At 37.5% G+C, this 23,803-nt stretch overlaps 2 protein-coding genes across 8 annotated transcripts in view; both read right to left on the minus strand.

Moving 5' to 3' along the window:
- KLF12 (KLF transcription factor 12) overlaps positions 1-23,803 on the minus strand; it is a 472,528-nt gene that overhangs the window by 328,978 nt on the left and 119,747 nt on the right. The window lies entirely within an intron of this gene.
- LOC132538712 (large ribosomal subunit protein uL14-like) lies at positions 13,841-14,216 on the minus strand. The gene has a single exon (XM_060191894.1). It carries the CDS (start codon positions 14,191-14,193, stop codon positions 13,897-13,899), a length of 297 nt encoding a protein of 98 aa, XP_060047877.1. The 5' UTR covers positions 14,194-14,216; the 3' UTR covers positions 13,841-13,896.

Consider the following 23,803-nt stretch of genomic DNA (forward strand, 5'->3'; position numbering starts at 1 on the left):
TTGCTACCAAAGTGATAACGGTTCACTAGTTTAAACTAGTGAAATTTATTACACAACACAAAATACTGTATTACAGATTCTGCATGATACCAAGAACTAAGGACACTAAAAATCTTATGCCACAGTATCTAACTTAGAGAAGCTCACCGACATTTAAGTTGAGACCAGTATAAGCAAATAAAGTAATTATAACAATTAAAGGGACCATTTAGTGAATGTGTACCATGTTTCACACTTTCTGGATGCTCTCAAATAAATCAAGTTATGGGGAGTCGGGCTGTAGCGCAGCGGGTTAAGCGCAGGTGGCGCAAAGCACAAGGACCGACATAAGGATCCTGGTTCAAAGCCCGGCTCCCCACCTGCAGGGGAGTCGCTTCACAAGTGGTGAAGCAGGTCTGCAGGTGTCTATCTTTCTCTCCTCCTCTCTGTCTTCCCCTCCTCTCTCCATTTCTCTCTGTCCTGTCCAACAACGACAATAATAGTAACTACAACAATAAAACAACAAGGGCAACAAAAGGGAATAAATAAATAAATAAATATTAAAAAATAATAATAAAAAAAATAATAAATCAAGTTATGTACAGAGAACAGCTATTGCATGAACTATATAGCTGAAATAACTATGATTAAAGTCCACATGCTCTAACCAAATATCCAGTTGTCATTTTTAACATAACAGGAGCTCTAGTGAAAGTATTAGTGGGAAGATGAGAGAACCCAGAGTAAACTCACCTAGAAATGGGTATACAGAACTATGACACAAAAAAGTAGGCAAAAACAAACATTTCAGACAAAGGAGAAGTAACTGGAAATAGTACAAATGGGTCCAAGTGGTGGCATACCTGGTTAAGCACACACACTGCAATGCACAAGGACCCAGGCTCAAGCCCCTGGTCCCCACCTGCAGTGGGAAAGCTTCACAAGTGATGAAGCAGGGCTGCAGGTGTTTCTCTGTCTCTTTGCCTTTCTACCACACCGTCCTCTCTCAATTTCTCTCTCAGTTTCTATACAATAATAAATAAATAAAATATTTCTTTAAAAAGGGGAAAAAATAACTGCCCCAGCAATAACCCTGAAGGCAATTAAAAAAAAAAAAAGGAAAAAAGAAATGGAAAGAAAAGAAGAGAAAGGAAAAAGGAGGGAGGACACAAAGTGACAAGCTGACTGAGTAGGGTGAATTTCAACAAAGCCAAGGACTCTGGGAAAGGAGAGGGAGGGAAGGGGGGAATATAATCGTGCTTCTCACTGCATAATGAAACTGTTTTCATATATATCAATAACTGCACTCTAAAGCATTAACCCACTCAATAAAAATAATGTAAAAAGAGCAAAAAGAAAGCTCATATATACGAGGTATTTTCCATGCATGACTCTATCAAAGCATTAGTGTCAAAAATTTCCTATAAATCAATTTTAAAAATACAGAACCCCTCCCTTCAAAAAAGAGCAAAACATTTTTAATGAATTCTAGAAAGTGGCTAATAAATATATGAAAACACTCATCTCCTCACTAGTCATTAAGAAAATGTAAACTCGGGAGCTGGATGGTAGCGCAGTGGGCTAAGCACAGGTGGCGCAAAGCTCAAGGAGCAGCGTAAGGATCCTGGTTCAAGCCCGCGGCTCCCCACCTGCAGGGGAGTCGCTTCACAAGTGGTGAAGCAGGTCTGCAGGTGTCTTAGCTTTCTCTCCCCCTCTGTCTTCCCCTCCTCTCCATTTCTCTCTATCCTATCCAATAGTAAGGACATCAATAACAACAATAACTACAACAACAATAAAAAAAAAAACAAGGGCAAAAAAGGAAAAAAAAAGAAAACGTAAACAACTACAGTGAGATACACTGGCAGTGCCATCAGATTATGCTAAAATGGGCAATGCTGACAGGGCCAATTACTGGTGATGATGTGGAAGCACACAACTCTTATATCTAAATGTATAGAGATGCTAGTTTGCTAATACTGAGCAAAAGCATTCTTATGGCCAGTGACTCCATTATCCTTTGGTATCAACCTAACAAAACTGAGTGCATATATTCGCCAAAGCAGTACTTACACTTAAGTACATATACAAGATCATGGCAGTACTATGTAAAATAGCCCAAATTATAAAAAGCCCCAAAGTTTATCAGTAGTGAAAGGGATAAACTTCAGCATGTTCAAATATAAATTGCTATACAGGAATAAGAAAAAAATGAAAAATGGGAAAAAAATTCACAACACAAGAGGGATTAAAATTAAACGAGTTAAAAACCAGTTATAAAAGTACACACAGCAGGGGTGTGGAGTAGGGAAACATCTTTAGTAGTGGGAATGCAGCTTGTTGGCTGAAAGGTAGTAAGATATAAGGCAAACTGTTCAATAAATGGTTTAGTTGAGGTGGGCAGAGGCAGTATATCAGCGGGAGGAGGTCAAGAGGGGAAACATGAAGAAATACAAGCGGAGTCCCAGAGGTTCCAGGACTGGGTGAAATTCTCTCTACAGAGAACAAGGAATTTACACTTCAAGTAAATTATAGTCTTATAAATCACTATTTATTCAATATGATGGGGAAACAGATTGAATATCTTGAGTTCTTTAAATTCACAGATTTCAGTTCTGAGTATATATTTCCTTAGTCTAAGCATTTAATGTTTCAAATTTGTAAACTGAATTTGGACACTGTGCTTACATCGTTAGAACATTCCTAATAATGATTTTTTAAAAAAATATTTATTTTATTTATTCCCCTTGTTGTTTTATTGTTGTAGTTATTATTGTTGTTGTAGATCAGAAGCAACCAGTCCTGTCAGTGTCAAAGATACAGTTATTTGTAAATAGCATTAAATGACATAATCATATATGGTCTTGTATGATACAGTAAATCCTAACCATGGAACTTCCAAAGTAAGTCAACTACCCAAATAACTTGGTTATTGCCTTCTTAAACTTGAAGACAGTAGGAACCTTCCTCATTCTCTGTAGAGAGAATTTCACCCAGTCCTGAAACCTCTGGGACTTTGCTTGTATTTCTTCATGTTTCCCCTCTTGACCTCCTCCCTCTGATATACTGCCTCTTCCCACCTCAACTAAACCATTTATTCAGCCAACAAGCTGCAGATGCTACCATGACGTCATCCTGACCTCCCCAGGTAAGACAACCTCACCAACGTGTCGCAAAACCTCACCTGTCCAGAGCCTTACCCCAGTAGGGAAAGATATAAATAGACTGGGGATATGGATTGACCTGCCAATGTCCATGCCCAGTGGAGAAGCAATTACAAAAGCCAGACCTTTCACCTTCTGCACCCCATAAAGAATTTTGGTCCATACTCCCAGAGAAGGAGAAAGAATAGGGAAGCTTCCAATGGAGGAGATAGATAGGACAGGGAACTCTAGTGGTGGAGACTGTGTGGAATTACAGCCCTGTTATCTTACAATCTTGTTAATTATTATTAAATAACTAATAAAATATTTAAAGTAAATAAAAGTCCACATCCTAAAGTTACTAAGATAAGACTCAAAGCAAATAAAACTAGTTAAAACTGATGAAAGTCATAGAAGTGTTGATATTTGCAAGATGGTGTGGATTGGAAAAAGATGTAAGTGAGCATTTGGGGACATTACTGTTTTCATATAACAGAGAAGCACTTAAACATTAATGTGCAGTTGTGAAAATTCATTGACAGACTTATTTGTAATATTTTTTATTGCTACCAGTTATTGCTGGAGTGGACCTACAATTTGTTGAGCAGACACGCTATCAAAATGTACAAGAACTGGATTCAAATCACTAGCACCCACCTAGAGAGGGAAAGCAGTGCTGCAGGTGTCTCTCTTCCTATCTCCCTCTCCCATCTTGATTTTTGTCTCTAGCCAGTAATTTTTTTAAATATTTATTTATTCCCTTTTATTCCCTTTTGTTGCCCTTGTTTTTTTTTGTTGTAGTGCCAGTAATTTTTTTAAAAAATACTAATTTAAATAAAATTTTAAATACACAAGTTTGCAAAACATTTGCTATGAAGTGGAAGACACTAGCATCAGATAACAGGGCTTGAGTTAAAATTCTAGTGAGGTCATAATGTCTGGCCAATTTTTTCATTCCCACCTGTTCTGGACAGGAATATACAGAATAACTAACATAAGTTTTATGACATCCCGTGTCTTTGCTATACAGCACTCTGAAGAGAAATTCTTGGAAGATTAAGAGAGAGAGAGACAGAGACAGAGAGAGAAGGGGGGAAGATCAGAGAGTGAAATATTTTAATAGCTTCACTATTTCTAAAGCTGAATCTGTGGCAATACCAGTAGCTGAGTGAGCCTCTGATGACCTTGGAGAATTCCGAAGGCGAGTTGGGAGGATTTCTTCTCTAAGCACATAAAACATTGCATTACAACCAAGTTTATCTGTGACTGTACATAAATTCTTCCCTAGTTTTACCACAGCCACTAGGAGTGCTCAGAAATCTGTCACTGTATCTATTATAACTTAAAGAATGTAGTCTTCACAACAGGATCCCAACAGCAGTACAAATATAATCCATAAACCAGGCATGTGGCAGGTACTTTACACACATTGTCTTAGGTCAATGTCACTGTGAAGAACGAATATTAACCTCTGCGTCACAAGTGAGAGAAGAGTTGGGTGACTGCCCACCTCCACAGTCAGAACTGGGACACGTTTTTGTCTAATACCAAAGTGCGTGCTCTTTTCCTAATGCCAGAGTGCAATGCACTGGAAGCTTCTAAGCTGTGAGTTTGATGGGAGTGGTATGCTAAAATAAATATAGCTACAAGTGTGGTCAGACCTCAGGAGTGTACCCAGCACAGCAAAGGCACAGTCAGTCACTGTTGCATTCTCTCTGCAAACATGGAAGAGACAGGCGCTCTTATTCTTGGCTCTGACCACGAGAAACTGACTGCCTGAATTTTTCTGTTATACTAATAATTGACTTAATCAATTACTTGACCACTGCATTGCTTCTTCTGGGATATTTAGTGGTGGTCAAATTTTGATACCAACAAGAGCAGGTTCTAAAGTAAGGACTAGTTGTATTTGGATGACATTCTCCATGTGTGGAAAATAGGGTGGACTAAAGGAGTCTGAAATAACCAAAGCATAGCAGTTCTTATTTGCCAGGGGAAATCTGTGTTATGTTGTTGTTTTTTAATAGTTTTACTGGGGGCTTCATGGTTTACAATATAGTTGTTGAAACATGGGTAGAATTTCTCATCTCCCGATGGCAGGTAACTACAAATCACTCTCACCCTCAACTTTTGTCCTTTTCTACCATCATGCAGATAATCTGCTTCATAATAATAATAATCACAACTACTACTATTATTATTATATAGACAAGGGGGGAGAAGAGAGAAAGATACCACAGTACCAGTGCTTCCTTCAGTGCGGCAGGGGCCAGGCTTGGGCCTGAGCCACATGCATGTCCATCCAAGTGAGCTACACCACTGGGCCACAAATTGCTTTAAAAATGTTTCTCAGAAATTTAGTCAAGAAACACACACACAAACACACACACACGTAATCAAGAAATTTTAAACATTACTAGAAAGTAGACTTCACATTTTTTTAGACCATGAACAATAACTGCAATTATTGTTGAATCAGTAGCAGTTAAGTTTCCTGAAATCACTTTACTCCTGTCCTGATAGTGACAGAGACTAAGCATCATAGAGATCCCAACTTCAAAGCTTACATTTCTGTTTTTAACTAATGTGGTCTTGGTCTACTTACAATTAAGTATCCAATATTTCAAAGTCATAAAAATGTTCAAGTAATCATGAATAGACACACTGACCAGTGATATAAAATTAAAAGCTCACAAATAAGCCCCCACACCTATGGGTATCTAATCTTTGACGAAGGGGCCCAGACTATTAAATGGGGAAAAATGAGTCTCTTCAACAAATGGTGTTGGGAAAATGAGGTTGAAGAATGAAACTGAACCACTACATTTCACCAAACACAAAAGTAAATTCCAAGTGGATCAAGGACTTGGATGTTAGACCACAAACTATCAGATACTTAGAGGAAAATAACAACAGAACTCTTTTCCGCATACATTTAAAATATATCTTCAATAAATCAAATCCAATTACAAAGATGACTAAGGCAAGAATAAACCTGTGGGACTACATCAAATTAAAAAGTTTCTGCATAGCAAAAGAAACCAATACCGAAATCAAGAGAGCGCTCACAGAATGGGAGAAGATCTTTACATGCCATACATCAGACAAGAGTTTAATAACCAAAATATATAAAAAGTTTGCCAAACTCAACAAGAAAACAAATAACCCTATCCAAAAATGGGGAGAGAATACGGACATAATATTCACCACAGCAGAGAACCAAAAGACCGAGAAACACATGAAAAAATGCTCCAAGTCTTTGATTGTCAGAGAAATGCAAATAAAGACAACAATGAGATACCATTTCACTCCTGTGAGACTGTCATACATCAGAAAAGGTAGCAGCAACAAATGCTGGAGAGGTTGTGGGGTCAAAGGAACCCTCCTGCACTGCTGGTGGAAATATCAATTGGTCCAGCCTCTGTGGAGAACAGTCTGGAGAACTCTCAGAAGGCTAGAAATGGACCTACCCTATGATGCTGCTCTTCCTCTCCTGTGGATATATCCTAAGGAATCCAACACACCCATCCAAAAACATTTGTGTATACCTATGTTCCTAGCAGCACAATTTGTAATAGCCAAAACCTGGAAGCAACCCAGGTATCACAACATATGAGTGGTTGAGCAAACTGTGGTCTATATAAACAATGGAATGCTACTCAGCTATAAAAAATGGTGACTTCACCGTTTAAAGCCCATCTAAGATGGATCTTGAAGAAATCATGCTAAGTGAAATAAGTAAGAAACAGAAGGATGAATATGGGATGATCTCACTCACAGGCAGAAGTTGAAAAACAAGATCAGAAGAGAAAACACAACTAGAACATGAACTGGAGTTGGTTCTACAAAGTAAAAGACTCGGGGGGGGGGGGGGGGTACAGGTCCAAAAAGGATGACAGAGGACCTAGTGGGGGTTGTATTGTTATGTGGAAAACTGAGAAATGTTATACATGTATTTACTGTTGAATGTAAAACATTAATCCCCCAATAAAGACATTTAAAAAAATGTTCAAGTTATGTATATGGTATAGTATTTGATTATCTACAATATCTAAAAAATACAATTTCATAAAGTTCTCAATAAAAATGGTAGCTGTTGTCCCAGAAGATGGCGGACTGAGAAACTGCTAGTGGCTTGAGCTCTGACCACATCCTCTGGAAACGGTAGGATTTTCTGCCTTTAGTAGGCCAGTCAATAAGGGGTCCTAGTGGTGACACCAAGGAGGTGACTATAACATAATTTGGGTAAAAAAATAGAGTAGAAAAAAGGGAAAAAAATTTTTTTCTTTTAAATTATTATTCCCAAAGTGCACCTCCTCCCCTTCCCCCCCCCCCATAACCAGTCCCTGGGGACCAGCTGCTAGAAGGCTGCCCTGCTGAGATTCTTTCTTTACCAAGATTCCTGTCCCACCAGGGAGTATCATTCATTCTAAGTCTATTCCCTTCTGAAACCTCTGTCCTTTTTTCTTTCTAAGTAGGCAACCCCACCCACCCACCCCCACATAGCTAATTAAATAATAAAAAAATAAATAAAAAACTCTTTCCTTTCACTGCTCTTTTATTACTGTTCTTTTTCTTATGTTTTTCTTTTTTCTATCTCTCTTTTTACTTTTTTTTCTTTTTCTCATTCTTGTCATCCTTTCTTCCTTAATCCGACAGCTTCCAAAGCCACAGCCCCCAGCTCCCACACCACCAAACAGTGTGCTTTTTTGAATTCACTGATACACATTTGGAAATTATTTTGGGGAAGAATTCTGACTCAGTGTGGACTCTCACTGTGAGTGTCTCTGCTCAACTTCCCTTCCTCCTTTAGCTACCCCTAGAATATACAGTGAATAGTAGATTTGCATAAATGTCTATTTCAGCTATCCTTGTCTAGTCCTGAGGTTTTTTTTTTTAATTTGGTTTTTTTTCCTCTCTTTCTTAACAATCAGATGCCTCTGATCACGAGGGTTGAGGTAATCTGGGACAAGGTTTTTTTTTTACCCCGCTCTATTTTATTATTAATATATGTCCCCCCCCCCATTAGGTTGATCAGAATTAACTCTTAGGGTATCTTTCATTGCTAGGGTAGTGGACATCTTATCTATTGTGGAGGAACTTGTCTCCTTACTCCTACCTCCTCTACAGACTCTCCCCTCCCTCCTCCTCCTAGCTAATTAAAAAATTAAATTAAATTAAATTAAAAATAAAGTAATCAATAAAAAACTTTCCTTTCACTGCTATAATTACAGCTCTTTTTCTTATCTTTTCTCCTTTCTCTCTCTTGTCTCTTTTTTCTTTTTTTCTTTTGTTTTTTTATCTCGTCATACACTTCTTCCTTATTCTTTGCCTTTCTGAATTTGTGAATTATTTTGGGGAAGAAATCTGACTCAGAGTGGACTCTCTATGTGTGTATCTCTGCTCTACTTCCTTTACCCTCTTGTTACCCCTAGAATATACAGTGGATAGTAGATTTGCAGAACTGTCTGTTCTTGCTACCCCTTCTTTCTTTTCTCTTTCTTCTTCACTGGGATTTGGTTACTATTTTTTCACGGACTGGAGACATTGTTTGGCTAAATGGTAGTGATTAAACTGCTTTAATACTTGCTTCCATTGATATTGTAATTCCTGAGGTTGGTGAGTGCAATTGTCATAAAGGTATTTAGTACAGTGTTGCTTGTACTCAAGACACAACAACTGAAGAACAACAGAGCATAAAAAAAAACACATAAATCAAAAAAATGGGTAGATCAAAAACAAATAAAACTGCTACTCCAATGAATGAAGACAAGAGCCCAGAAGAAACTACAAATCAGCCAGAAGTAACCATAGATAAGAAAAGTATGCAAGCAATAATAAACTTATTAATCACAGAAATGAAAACAACATTGGAGGAAAGGAATGGCAGTATTAGGGAAACAACATTTGAGACCCCCAAGGAAACTACTGATTATCTTGAGGCAGTTAGAGAACTGAAAGCTGAAATAGCTGTAATGATGAAAGAAGCGGAGGCAAGGGAAAGCAGACTAAAAGAAGCAGAAAACAGAATTAGTCAGACAGAGGATGAGTTAGAGAAACCTAAGAAAGAGGTGAAAGAGCTTAAAAAGAGATTGAGAGATACTGAAAACAACAACAGAGACATATGGGATGATCTCAAAAGAAGTAACATTCGTATAATTGGCGTGCCAGAGGAAGAAAGAGAGGAAGGGGAAGCAAACATTCTAGAGGAAATAATAGAAGAAAACTTCCCAGACCTGAATGACAGAAAGGACATCAAGATTCAAGAGGCCCAGAGAGTTCCAAACAGAATCAACCCAGACCTGAAGACACCAAGACACATCATAGTCACAATGAGAAGAAGTAAGGATAAAGAAAGGATCCTAAAGGCTGCAAGAGAAAAACAAAGAGTCACATATAAGGGAAAACCCATAAGATTATCTGCAGACTTCTCCACTCAAACTCTAAAAGCCAGAAGAGAATGGCAAGATATCTATCGAGCCCTGAATGAAAGAGGTTCAACCAAGGATAATATATCCTGCTAGACTTTCATTCAAACTAGATGAAGGGATCAAAACTTTCTTAGACAAACAACAGTTAAAGGAGGCAACCATCACCAAACCGGCCCTGAATGAGGTACTAAAAGACCTCTTGTAAACAAGAACATCACTATAATACTTGCAATATATCAGAGCTGGAAGCATTCCCCCTCAGATCGGGGACTAGACAGGGCTGTCCACTGTTACCGTTACTCTTCAACATAGTATTGGAAGTTCTTGCCATAGAATTCAGGCAAGAGAAAGAAATCAAAGGAATATAGATTGGAAGGGAAGAAGTCAAGCTCTCACTATTTGCAGATGATATGATAGTATACATAGAAAAACCTAAAGTATCCAGCAGAAAACTACTGGAAGTTATTAGGCAATATAGCAAGGTATCAGGCTACAAAATCAATGTACAAAAATCAGTGGCATTTCTTTATGCAAACAATAAATCTGAAGAGGAAGACATCCAAAAATCACTCCCATTTACTGTTTCAGCAAAATCAATCAAATACCTAGGAATAAAGTTGACCAAAGAAGTGAAAGACTTGTATGCTGAAAAATATGAGTCGCTACTCAAGGAAATAGAAACTGATACCAAGAAATGGAAAGATATCCCATGCTCATGGATTGAAAGAATAAACATCATCAAAATGAATATTCTCCCCAGAGCCATATACAAATTTAATGCAATACCCATCAAAGTTCCACCAAGCTTCTTTAAAAGAATAGAACAAATACTACATTCATTTATCTGGAACCTGAAAACACCTAGAATTTCCAAAACCATCTTGAGGAAAAGAAACAGAAATGGAGGCATCACACTCCCAGACCTCAAATTATATTATAAAGCCATCATCATCAAAACAGCATGGTACTGGAACAAAAATAGGCACACAGACCAGTGGAACAGAATCGAAAGCCCAGAAATAAATCCCCACACCTATGGACATCTAATCTTTGATAAGGGGACCCAAAGGATTAAATGGAAGAAGGAGGCTCTCTACAATAAATGGTGCTGGGAAAACTGGGTTGTAACATGCAGAAGAATGAAACTGAACCACTTTATCTCACCAGAAACAAAAATCAACTCCAAATGGATCAAAGACCTAGATGTCAGATCAGAAACAATCAAATACTTAGAGGAAAACATTGGTAAAACACTTTCCCACCTACACCTCAAGGACATCTTTGATGAATCAAACCCAATTGCAAGGAAGACTAAAGCAGAAACAAACCAATGGGACTACATCAAATTGAAAAGCTTCTGCACATCTAAAGAAACTATCACACAAACTAAGAGACCCCTCACAGGATGGGAGAAGATCTTCACATGTCATACATCAGACAAGAAACTAATCACCAAAATATATAAAGAGCTCAGCAAACATAGCACCAAAAAAGCAAATGACCCCAACCTAAAATGGGCAGAGGATATAAACAAAACCTTCACTACAGAGGAGATCCAAAAGTCTAATAAATATATGAAAAACTGCTCTAGGTCACTGATTGTCAGAGAAATGCAAATTAAGACAACACTAAGATACCACCTCACTCCTGTGATAATGGCATACATCAAAAAGGACAACATCAACAAATGCTGGAGAGGATGTGGGGACAGAGGAACCCTTTTACATTGTTGGTGGGAATGTAAATTGGTCCAGCCTCTGTGGAGAGCAGTCTGGAAAACTGTCACAAGGCTAGACATGGACCTTCCATATGATCCAGTAATTCCTCTCCTGGGATTATACCCCAAGGACTCCATAATACCCAACCAAAAAGAGGTGTGTACTCCTATGTTCATAGCAGCACAATTCATAATAGCTAAAACCTGGAAGCAACCCAGGTGCCCAACAACAGATGAGTGGCTGAGAAAGCTGTGGTATATATACACAATGGAATACTATGCAGCTATCAAGAACAATGAACCCACCTTCTCTGACCCATCTTGGACAGAGCTAGAAGGAATTATGTTAAGTGAGCTAAGTCAGAAAGATAAAGATGAGGATGGGATGATCCCACTCATCAACAGAAGTTGAGGAAGAAGATCTGAAAGGGAAACTCAAAGCAGGACCTGACCAAATTGTAAGTAGGGTACCAAAGTAAAAACCCAGTGGTGAGGGGTAGACATGCAGCTTCCTGGGCCAGTGGGGGGTGGGAGTGGGTGGGAGGGATGGGACACAGTCTTTTGGTGGTGGGAATGGTGTTTATGTACACTCCTAGCAAAATGTAGACATATAAATCAGTAGTTGATTAATATGAGGGGGAAAATCAATTGTATGTCTCAAAGTTTTTCAAAACACAAACTGAATCTTTTTAATATATAGGGTGTGTATTTGATATGCGGACTCTCTCAAAAGCCTAGACCAAGTAGATCAGAAGCAACCAATAGCACAGCTATATACAAGATACTGGATACTGTACAGCAAACCTAACAAAAGAACTTCTCAAAGTTAACCCAATTACCAAATAATGTGATGATAACATTAACTATCGTTAATTGTCTTTTTGAACCCTAAGACAGCAGGAACCTCACATCTCCACTATAGATCCTCTACTTCTCCCATTCCTGGAACCCTTGGATAGGGCCCACTTTCCCGTATGCCTCTCCCAATCCATATCAAATAATGTTGCATCTGCCAATCGCAACCTAATCAACACAATGATCGCCACCTCAACATGCTTCACTTCAGACTGTGTCCAGAGACTTCACGTGTGGAGTGACAACCCTTCAACTTCATTACTCGGGTGAGACCTTTCCTCCCTCTAATTCCATCCCAGGTAGTTCACTTTCTAACAAAGTCCCAAAACCTAGATATACACCAGTTTCTATGAGAGATAGCATATGTTCACACGTATCCATAAACTACTGCAAAATATATACCTGAAAGAAGAAGTACACTAGACTTTGCAGTGAGTATCCCCCTAACACTTCCTCTGCACTATTCCAAGCTTTGGGTCCATGATTGCTCAACAATTTGTTTGGCTTTGTATGTTAACTCTCTTTTCAGTCACCAGGTCCCAGATGACATCAGGATGCCGGCCAGGCTTCCCTGGACTAAAGACCCCACCAATATGTCCTGGAGCTCTGCTTCACCAGAGACCCACCCTACTAGGGAAAGAGAGAGGCAGACTGGGAGTATGGATCGACCATTCAATGCCCATGTTCAGCAGGGAAGCAATTACAGAAGCCAGACCTTCCACCTTCTGCAACCCACAATGACCCTGGGTCCATGCTCCCAGAGGGATAGAGAATGGGAAAGCTATCAGGGGAGGGGATGGGATATGGAGATTGGGTGGTGAGAATTGTGTGGAGTTGTACCCCTCCTACCCTATGGTTTTGTTAATTTATCCTTTCTTCAATAAAAAAAAGAAAGAAAGAAAGAAAGAAAGAAAGAAAGAAAGAAAGGAAGGAAGGAAGAAAGAAAAATGGTAGCTGTTACTATATTTTTATTAGTAACTACTACTTCTGTCTGGAAAACAGGCCTCGGAAGTTGTTATTATTAAATGTTACTACCAGAGAAGCTGCTGGGGCCCTAAGGAGATCTAAAAAAAAAAAAAAAAAAAATGCCAGAAGATTCTGAGTATTTTATCTTGAATTATGCTAATTTTTTTAAAAAAATAAACATACTTAGAACAATCAGATCTCGAGAAAATAAATATCAAAATGCCATACTACTCTTTTACAGAGAGAGGCAAAAGAAAAAGTATATATAAATTTCCATAGCTAATATGGTCTAATTGACTAAAATCTAAAACTGTAAAAGATAATTCTTAAGATCCATCATCTAGAAATATGTTTATGGAAATTATCTGGTTGAATTTCCAAAAAACTACTTGGTTAATATTCTATGTATTTCTGGGGGTCCGGTGGTGATGTACCTGGTTGAGCACACATGTCACAATGTGCAAGAACCCAGGTTCTAGCCCCCAATCCCCACCTGGAGAGGGAAAGCTTTGCAAGTGGTAAAGCAATGCTGCAGGTCTCTCTCTCTCTCTCTCTCTCTCTCTCTCCTCTATCTCCCAATCCCTCTTGATTTCTAGCTGTATCAAAGATAAAAAGTTTTTAATTATTCTATTTTCAAATCATTCGGACTTTGACTTTCAATTCTTTCTATATTCTACCTTCTAGTGCTTCTTTCACATTTGTTATTTTCTTATTAAAAACAACAACAAAATACCTTGGTCTCTCTTAGATGGAATTTTTTTTTTATGGGAACAAATAAGTTTTTATTTTTTACAAATACACCGAAGAATCATGCAACACTGCCAGCACTGGATGCAATCCTGGGCCATAAGTCTGCACACTCCTTTACCACTGGTCCTGTAAGGGCAGAAGCTTTCATTTCCCCTTTATTATTTACAATGACCCCTGCATTGTCTTCAAAATACAGAAATACACCATCTGTTCTCTGGTATGACTTTTGTGGTCGAATTACCACCACTGGATGTACCTTATTTCTGAGCTCTGGTTTGCCTTTTTTGACTGTGGCCATCACCATGTCACCCACACCAGCAGCAGGAAGCCTGTTCAGTCGTCCCTTGATATCCATGTCTCCCCACCCATTCACACACCCAAACAGTCTCTTAGATGGAATTTAAACCCTCATTCAATGAATCAACAAATTAAATCTGCTCCTCCTTCTTCTTTGCAATTAAATCTCTATTCTAGTTAAAGATAAATGAGAGAACTGAAGAGATAGCTCCAGAGATATTGCACATATCTTGCTGTAAAGCCCAGATTGAAGCTCCGTTAATAGCTAGGAAGTGCTTTTGCATCAGAGGAAGCAGAAGTGCGGTGGTGTCTCTTTCACTGTCTCAATGAAAGGGCAGCCCTAATTGGTGAAACCGTGCATATACAAGAATCAGGCTCCTCAGGAGCTGGGTGGTAGCACACCTGGTTGAGTGCACATGTTACAATGCTCAAGGACCTAGGATCGAGTCCCCAGTCCCCACCTGCAGGGGGAAAGCTTCACAAGTGGTGAAGCAGTGCTGCAGGTGTCTCTCTGTCTCTCATCTTCTCTATCCCCCCTTCCCTCCTGATATCTGGCTGACTCTATCCAATAAATAAATAAAGATAATAAAAAATTTTTTTAAAGAATCAGGCTCCTCATACAGACAGTTAAGGGGGCGGGGAGAAAAGAGTGTTCTAGGGGGCTGGGTGGTGGTGTACCTGGTTAAGCACAAATATTACAATGCTCAAGGACCCAGGCTCAAGCCTAAAGTCCCAACCTGCAGGGGGAAAGCTTTACAAGTGGTGAAACAATGCTGCAGATGTCTCTCACCCACTCTATCACCCCCTTCCCTCTCTTTTTCTGACTTTTTCTATTCAATAAATAATTAAAAATAATAAAATATATATTAAATATGAAAGAAAAGAGTGTGTTAGGAGTAGTGGAATCACTCAAGTGAAAAACCTAGAAGCAAAAATAATAACAAAAATAACAATAATAAATAAGGATTCTAAGTCTCTGAGAGTAAAGCTTTCATAATTTTTATATATTTTTTGACATCCAAGTGTGTATTAAAACACTCTAAAACTGTTCACAACATTAAAGAGAATAAAGACTGGAAATAGCATGTATCCACCAGTCACAAGTCAAGTTTCTATTCAACATCTGAAATGTGACGGATCCAAATTAAGTCATCCAGCAATTATGAAATATACACAAGATGTTGGAGGTCCTAGTTACTATTTCATATTGAATACATATTCTAATGACATTCTGAATCTACTTTTAGATTTAGGTTTAAAGATAAACTAAATAAACTTCATCTGGGATGTCTGAGTCTCTGTTTAATTTTAAGATGAGGTACAAAGGAATTATTTAAGCTACTTGTATTGCATTTCTGTTGAACACTACTGGTCAAAGCTTTGTACAAAACTCTCTAGATGCATTTTATATAAACCTTAAAGACATGCCTATTTTGCCCATGAAACTCTCTATGGATAGGCTTTCCTGTTTAATCTAACATTTAATGTATCTGTATATAATGCATCACAACATGTACTGTTAATTGAGCACACTCTTCAGCCTGGTGGAGAGCTATAACTGTGCTGAATGCATCTGCTGCTTGCAGGTACTTGATTATTAGCTCACCTGGTTATCAATCTTTGGTGTTTCAAAAACCCTGCAAAGTAATTTCAAAACTGGTCTCTATGTCTTCCAAAACTGCAGTCATTCACACACAGCCAGGACTGAACTCCAGTATCAGTCAATAATCCTTATGGTATATTTAAACAAACAAACAAAAAAAGATTCTTAGAGAACCAGAAATAAAACATAATTTCTCTCTTCTGTCCTGATGTATAGCTGTATTTATGTTGACAAAGTGAAAAAATGTCATCTATTCTGCATCTTAGACCCCACCCCATCACTGGCAGGAAATCCACTACTCAATAAATATATAATTCAACTAAATACAGCCAAATATATGACCTTATACCACCATTTTAAGACTCAACCCAAAAAATCGTCTATTTCTTTTTTTTTTGTAGTTTTATTTATTTATAAAAAGAAAACACTGACAAAAGCATAGGAAAAGAGTGGTACAACTCCACACAATTCCCACCACCAGAACTCTGTATCCTATACCCTCCCCTGATAGCATTCCTATTCTTTAACCCTCTGGGAGTATGGACCCAAGGTCATTGTGGGATGCAGAAGGTGGAAGGTCTGGCTTCTGTAATCGCTTCCTCGCTTCCTCACTGAACACGGGCGTTGACAGGTCGATCCATACTCCCAGCCTGCCTCTCTTTTTCCCTAGTGGGGCAGGGTTCTGGGAAATCAGAGCTCCAGGACACACTGGTGGGGTTGTCTGTCCAGGGAATTCTTGGCATCATGCTAGCATCTGGAACCTGGTGGCTGAAAAGAGAGTCAACATAGAAAGCCAAACAAGTTTTTGACTAATCATGAACCTAAAGGCTGGAATAATGCAAATGAAGAGTTGGGTGGGGTCTCCGTTCCGTAGATAGCTAGCAGACATATTTTAGTTATATTCCAAAGGGCCTGTGGCTATCCTAGTTGTTTTGTTTGTTTTCTTTTCTCCCGAGCCTGACGTCTGATATGCAAGTGGATCCAAGTTATTGTCTGGGGAGATGATGTCATGGCTGCAAAAAGGACTAGCAAGCTGGATCAGGGAAGAGAGTAGCTCCCAAATATGGGAAAGGTGTATAAATATTGTTGACTGTAAACCCCATCGATTTGATGTGATCTGGGGCCCATATTCAGCTTAGGAGCCTATGTGACCTCTGCATCCCTCTAGATCTGAGCTCATATTCTGTGGTCATGAGTAGGAACGTTCCAGGCTGCCCCAATATCAGGACCCATCTTCCTCAGGTGGTGCACACAGAGTATGTTGTCCAGCCTCCCTTTGGAGGATGGAATATTCTCTATCATTGTTGATCCAAGTTGAGGGCAAGGTCCTATAGGGGGCCCACAAAGGAGTCTATTTTGTTGTTCCTGATATAGATGACCGGTAACAATGGAGAGAGGGATTTTTTCAAGGTCTAGGCCCATCATGTCTGTTTGGGAATCTCAGGACTCCCCAACTAGGGCCCCAGCTGATGGGGTGGCCTGATAGTGATAGTCATCATTAAAGTATGCCAGTCTCTTGCCCTTATTCAACTTTTGCAGTCCTTGCTTTGATAAGGTTAGCTTTGGAGTGAGTGATAGAAGTGTAATAGGGAGTAGGTGAGGAGGGTATTTTAGTCTTAAGTATACACTATTTCACCATGAACTTCATACTGTCTTACTGCAGACTATTGTGTACTTTTGCTTTCAGGTATATATTTTCCCTAATTTATGGATACATGTGTACATATGCCCTACCTCACAGGACCTGGTCTATATCTAGGTTTTGGGACTTTGTTAGGAAGTGAACAGCCTGGAATGGAATTAGAGAATCCTCTCATGTTTCTAAACGTCACACCAACTGACAACAACATTTTTATCCATTATGTGCTTTATTTGCTCCCTCTTCCTTACTCATCAGGCCATTTTCTGAGCAAACAGATTTGATTAACAGCATTTACAATTTTGATAATGTACAAAATTAGTGAAAGTTGGGGACTGGGTGGTGGCACACCTAGTTGAGCGCACATGTTACAATGCACAAGGACCCAGGTTCGAATCCCCGGTCCCCACCTGCACCTGCAGGGGGAAAGCTTCAGGAGTGGTGAAGCAGTGCTGCATGTTCTCTCTGTTTCTCTTCCTCTCTATCCCTCCCTCTTCCCTCTTGATTTCTGGCTGTCTCTATCCAATAATAATAAAAAATAATAGTGAATAAAAATAATAATAAAACATTTTTTAAAATAGTGAAAGAATTATTTGGACACTTAAGGGAATTTTCTAGGTTTTTTACAAAGAAGTAGAAGAACCTAACAAGGAATATACAGTATAACTTCTATCAACTCTCACCTTTTTCATGGGTTTACATGTAAAGATTGTTTTCAATAATCTGATCTCTATCCAATATCTCTGTTATTCACGTGAGGAAATGGTCTGCCATTCTGTAACCCCTCCACCATTCCTACCTGGCAACTCATGTCAAGCTATACTACTCAACAACAATAATTCACTGGCAATAAAAAGTCACCTCATTCTATTTTTTTTCTTGGAGGGGGGTCATCATTGCTGGGTTTTACCACTCTTACCTACTTTTTCAGATGTGGGGAGAGATACCACAACAATGAAGCTACCTCAGTGTAATCGGGGTTGGGTTCAAAGCTGGGACAGTCTAGTGCCAAAGACATTCCACCAGCCAGGTGTATAATCATACTGTCCCTGTCATTTAATTGTTATACACACTCAGTTAATTTATTTTGGTGGTGACTGTTGCTGGAATTTTGATAGAGACAGCATTAAATCTGCATTGTGCTATGAAGTATAACCATTTAAATGATGATAATTCTCCCCATTCCTGAGCATAGACTATGTCTCCATATTTTCTGTCTTCCACTACTTCCAACAGAATTTTTTTAGTTTTCTAAGCACAGGTATTTAATTTCTTTGCTTAAATTTACTCCAGCATAGAGTTATTCTTGATGCAAAATGTAAATAAACTGCATCTGAACTATCAGACTCACTAAGTGATTACTAGAAGTGATTACTAATCTGCAGGTTAATCAGAACCAAGGGAACAGAGGTGTGGTGAAAGACAAACCTGGACTTTTAGTGGCAAACTTAATGAAGTTTATATCGTGATTTCAGTGATGCACACCTCAAATTTACATAATATTACCATTCAAAGTAACTAGAATAATTTAAAAAAATAGGTTTCCAAAGTTTTCTGTAGTACAGAATTCTTGTCAGCTCTGGTTGGCACAGCACACTAATATAAATGTAAGTTCTGGAAGGTTCCTGGAACACTATATTCCATCATTTCATGTCTGCCAAGCCAGTGGATAGAGTGCACTACGGCAAAAGACTTGCACAGCCTACACTAATAAACAGTTTTCTTCGTGTGTTCTGAGTTTATTTATTGCTAATGAATAAAACATTAAAATTGCTCCTTGGAATATAAAGCATTGTAGTTCTTGCAAATGCTGAAGTTGTGCCAGCTGTAGTTTAGGGTACTATGGCTGTTATTTATAGAATAAAACCCATTATCACTACTCAAATATTGAACAAGAATAGTTTGTATTAAAAGATAAAGCTGCCACAGGGGACTATTGATATAGGAAATATGGCTGGAGAGATATGGAACACATATTAAAATTTATTTACTGGAAAGAAAATGTATTTAACAGGTATATTTAATATTCCAGTAGCATCAACTAGAATTATTAAAGTTATTTTTGCTGACATTTCAATTATAACCCTCTATTTTTGGCACCTTCAATTCTGCTCAAAAATATTCTGTGGGTCCAAAAAAGTAATATATTTCACAAAGCCTCTGTTGACAAATGCTTTTTTTTTTTTTTTTAGTGTTCAACACATATAAACATCCAAGAAAAAGACCAAAGACAAATTTGCATGTTTCGTCATACAAGATCACCAAGTTTTGAAATGAACACAGTAGGGAATTAAGAGAATGATTTTCCAAGTCATGCTGAGACACAAAAGATTATGCCATAGTTAAGTAATTAATGGTAGTGTCATGAATCAAGTCCAAGGATTTTCACTCCAGACTCTGTGCTCCTAACTACTATCACAGTTTTTATATCGTAACTGGATAGAGGCGCTTTTATAGTACACAGCGAACACTTGCACACCATATGCATGTACTTCTAGATGCCTATAAATGTTAAAACAATGCCAGAAAACATTTATTCTTACAATCTATTCCAGTATCTTTCAACTGTTAATCATTATGACATGCCTAACTTAATGTTATTATAATCCTCCATGCAAATACAACTTGTATGTGAATTTTTTTTGGTGCAACTCTGCAGGTTTTACTAGATTACTGAGTGTTTATAAATAACGCATAGAGGTACTCTAAGTTTACTAAAGTTACTTAAGTCTTTCAAAGATCCAACTTTTTCAAATGTAAAATGGGAACAATGACAAGGTTTATGCCATGTAATAGCTATCTATGGAAATTAAGTGAAATAATATGAGTGAATTACCTACAGCAGTTCCACAGAAAAACAAAGTACAATTTGTTTGTTATAACTATTGTTATAAATAATCATATCCACTTTTGCGTCCCTGTAGTTGGGCAGAAGCAATACTCAGTAAATATTGATTAAATAAGGCAAAGAGCACTTTAAGACTTAGAATAGTACCCCCATATACAAACAAATACATACTTTCATAAGCACTGCCATCCCTCAAATACAATTTCTCTAGCTAAAACAGTACTCTTTATCCTAATCTTCATGTGACAGGTCCTTCACTTTGCCTTAATTTTAGTTTGTATATATGCATGTGTGTTTACTATGGAAGTGTTCTCTTTACACTCAGAACTACCATGCACCCCTGGTTATGCTTTTTCACTACATTCTCTTCTTATCACCATCAAAGTACAAATAACACATCTTCTTTTTTAATTATTTTTATTTATTTATTATTAGATAGAGACAGAGCAATTGAGAGGGATGGGGAAGTAGGGAGGGGAAGAGATAGAGAAACCTAGAGCCCTGCTTCACCACTCATGAAATTTAAAATTTAACTAGAATGCAAACTCTTTATGGCAAGTACTATCCTTTTAATACTTTATAAAGAGCATAAGAAATATTCAATGAAAATTTATCAAATGAATGAATGAATACATATTTCTATTAGACCAGTTTTCTCATGAATCTTTCCTTCCTCAGCAAACAGAATACTAAATCTAGGATTAGCTTAATTTTGAAATAAACAATATGGAAATAGAAAAACCCAAATTTTTTTCCCACTAAGTAAACTGTGACAAGGCCCTTCCCAAAAGTGAGCTAAATGGCCATTGATATTTGATAAATATGCATAAACATTAATCATTAAGAAAACATGAATAAAATTCACCAATAGGTACTAATATAATGTATAATAAAGTCATAAAAGTGGCAAAAAGAGAAAGAATATATAGAGAATATGGAGTATCTGAAACTTTCATTTACTGCTCATTAACAACAAAAGTAGTATAATCATTTAGGAAAATAATTTGGCAATAACCACTAAATTGAAAATGCATTTTTAAAACTTGAGCATTCAGGCTGTAGAAATAAACCATTAAGAATTATGTGAGTGCATATACAAAAAGCATTTGTAAGAATATTCATGGTCATATGATTATTAAGTCCTCACTTATCCTTAAATTTTTAGAAGTTTCAATTGTAAGGGAGAGACATGTATAATGAAAGCAGACCTTCAAATATCATTTTCTTCAATGTAGGTTGACTCTTTTTTTTTCTCTTATTAAAGCAGCAATGAAATGACATTGAACAAAATCATATTACTTATAAACTTGCTATATATTCTCAACAACTGAAAACTGGAAATGATCAAAATGCTCAACAACAATAAGATGCATGAGAAAATCTGCAGAAGCTTTTTGATCAAAGTCCCACAATGGAATGCTACACATCAACAAAAAGAAGACTTGGAAGAAATTTTGAAAACATAATGGTGCTCTGTGTAAACCTATGTTCATAGAAGAACAATTTGCAATAGTCAAAACCTAGACGTAACAACCTAGGTGTCCAACAACAGATGAGTGGCTAAGAAAGTTGTTGTGTAAAAAAAAAAAAAAAAAAAAAGAAAGTTGTTGTGTATATACATGTACAATAGAATACTACTCAGCTATTAAGAATGATGTACAGGGTTCAAGGGCAGATTGCGTGAGTTGTGGCAGACATAAGATAAGAACTGAGAAGTGTGAGAGTGATCACTGGTAGTATTTCATTACTTGATCTGAATGTATGTGTTCATTCAATTGCAAAAATGCAATATGAACACTTTTCTGCATGTCCACTGTACTCTGGTTAAGGCTAGACTAGAAATAAATGAATAACTGACTTTAATCAAAATACTTATAAGAAAGTCAACAAAGATGACTCACACAATTTCAAAAAGTCTAAAATCTTCTGAACCTGACTTGCCATCATTTGATTCTATTTGAGATCTAATTCTTTACAGGGAAGTTCTATTTTAATCTATTTACTAAATATAAACTACATATACACAGGTTTAACAAGTCCGCAAAAGTCCGCAGAATTGAGGCCACTATCTACTTATTACAAGTGGAAGGAAAAGAAGTTTTCCTGAGATAAGTCGGCAACAAACAAAAAGCAGAAAGGATGAGAATACACAACACGTTTATTTATAATTATACTTTAAAACATGGTTCAAAAATGATCTGAATTAGAACTGGCCAAATAGCAATGAAGAGCGGGGAAAAGAAAAGTAGGTTTTGCTTATCAAAAACTATCCACCCTCAGAGGGAGAAGAAAGGAAAGTATCAAAGGAGACAGTTCCAGAATTGTTGCCTAGAAGCTATGCTAACTCTGCTACAAACTAAGAGGGTCAACTGGGTTATTCAGTGGTACCCATGAACATCACGCTACCATCCATCCACACTCTTCCATTCTGTCACATGATAACAAGAAAAACAAGGGTTGGATCAAACAAGACTATGAAGAAAAAAAAATATATTTCGAAGTTCTTGTAAGTAGTTTTTTTTTTTTACTGTAAAAAAATAGGTTAAAAAACACAGGTAAAAAAAAAAAAGCAAAGACAATATTCTCAATAGATGAAAATATCAATGGTATTTTACCATGAGTTTTATGTTTCCACACAAAGAATTCTTTGTTTACAAACTTTTGTTCACTAGAAATTCTTTAGGTTCTCATTGCCTCCCCCATCCCCTTTCTTCATGTATTCTGCTTTTTTATGCATGGTACTTAGCAAACCCTTTCCTGTACCAATGATTTAAGATGCAGAAATGGCATGATAGAGGAGTCCACTGTGGTTGAAAGGTCTATGAAGTAAATTCATACATATAATTTCAACAACGTAAATTCACCTTTGAGAATGAATTCAGAACATTCACCAGTGTTGTCTTTACCAGACATTTCATTGCTGTTTTTCTGACAATTATGTTTTATTCCTTAACATTCAAGTATTTAAGCATCATTGGTCTTAACATATGTGACTCAGCAAGGCCTATCACTTTGAAATGTCACACCATGTTTAATACTTTTGCTTTTTATTTACTGAATATAGACAGAGAAGTTGAGAGGGAAGGGGAGAAAGACAGAGAGACACCTGCAGCACTGCTTTACCAGTCTTGAATCTTCACTTGCAGGTGGGGACCAGGGCATTGATCCTGGGACCTTGTACATGGTAACAAGTGTTCTCAACTGGGTGCACCACTCACTCCCGCCCCCAGTGATGAATTAAACCAACCAAATGCCATGCATGCTTTATTCATGTAATAGAAATTACTAGGAATATACAGATTTCTACATCTCTACAACTAGTTCTCTATAACAAAAACTTCACTGTAAAAAAAAAAAAAAGTCTTTAGCCATAAAGCAACTGAAGTTAATCCCATGCATAGTTACTCTTTTTGAATAACAAATATATTTATCATCATAACTCAGCACAGTAATAGCAGTTTTCATTTAATGCCTATGCTGTTCCTGTTGGAAATTAGAGTTCTCTGTCTAACCACTTACTCTTAATACATCTTTTAAACTTAAAACTCCCTTGCAGTCAAAGATCCATAGTCTAAATA

Source organism: Erinaceus europaeus, chromosome 5 (assembly GCF_950295315.1).
Source record: "Erinaceus europaeus chromosome 5, mEriEur2.1, whole genome shotgun sequence".
Lineage (NCBI taxonomy): Eukaryota > Metazoa > Chordata > Mammalia > Eulipotyphla > Erinaceidae > Erinaceus > Erinaceus europaeus.

Bases quoted from the DNA above. Each gene is read 5' to 3' on its own strand.
- LOC132538712 (XM_060191894.1), bottom strand. From the start codon at position 14,193: ATGGATATCAAGGGACGACTGAACAGGCTTCCTGCTGCTGGTGTGGGT.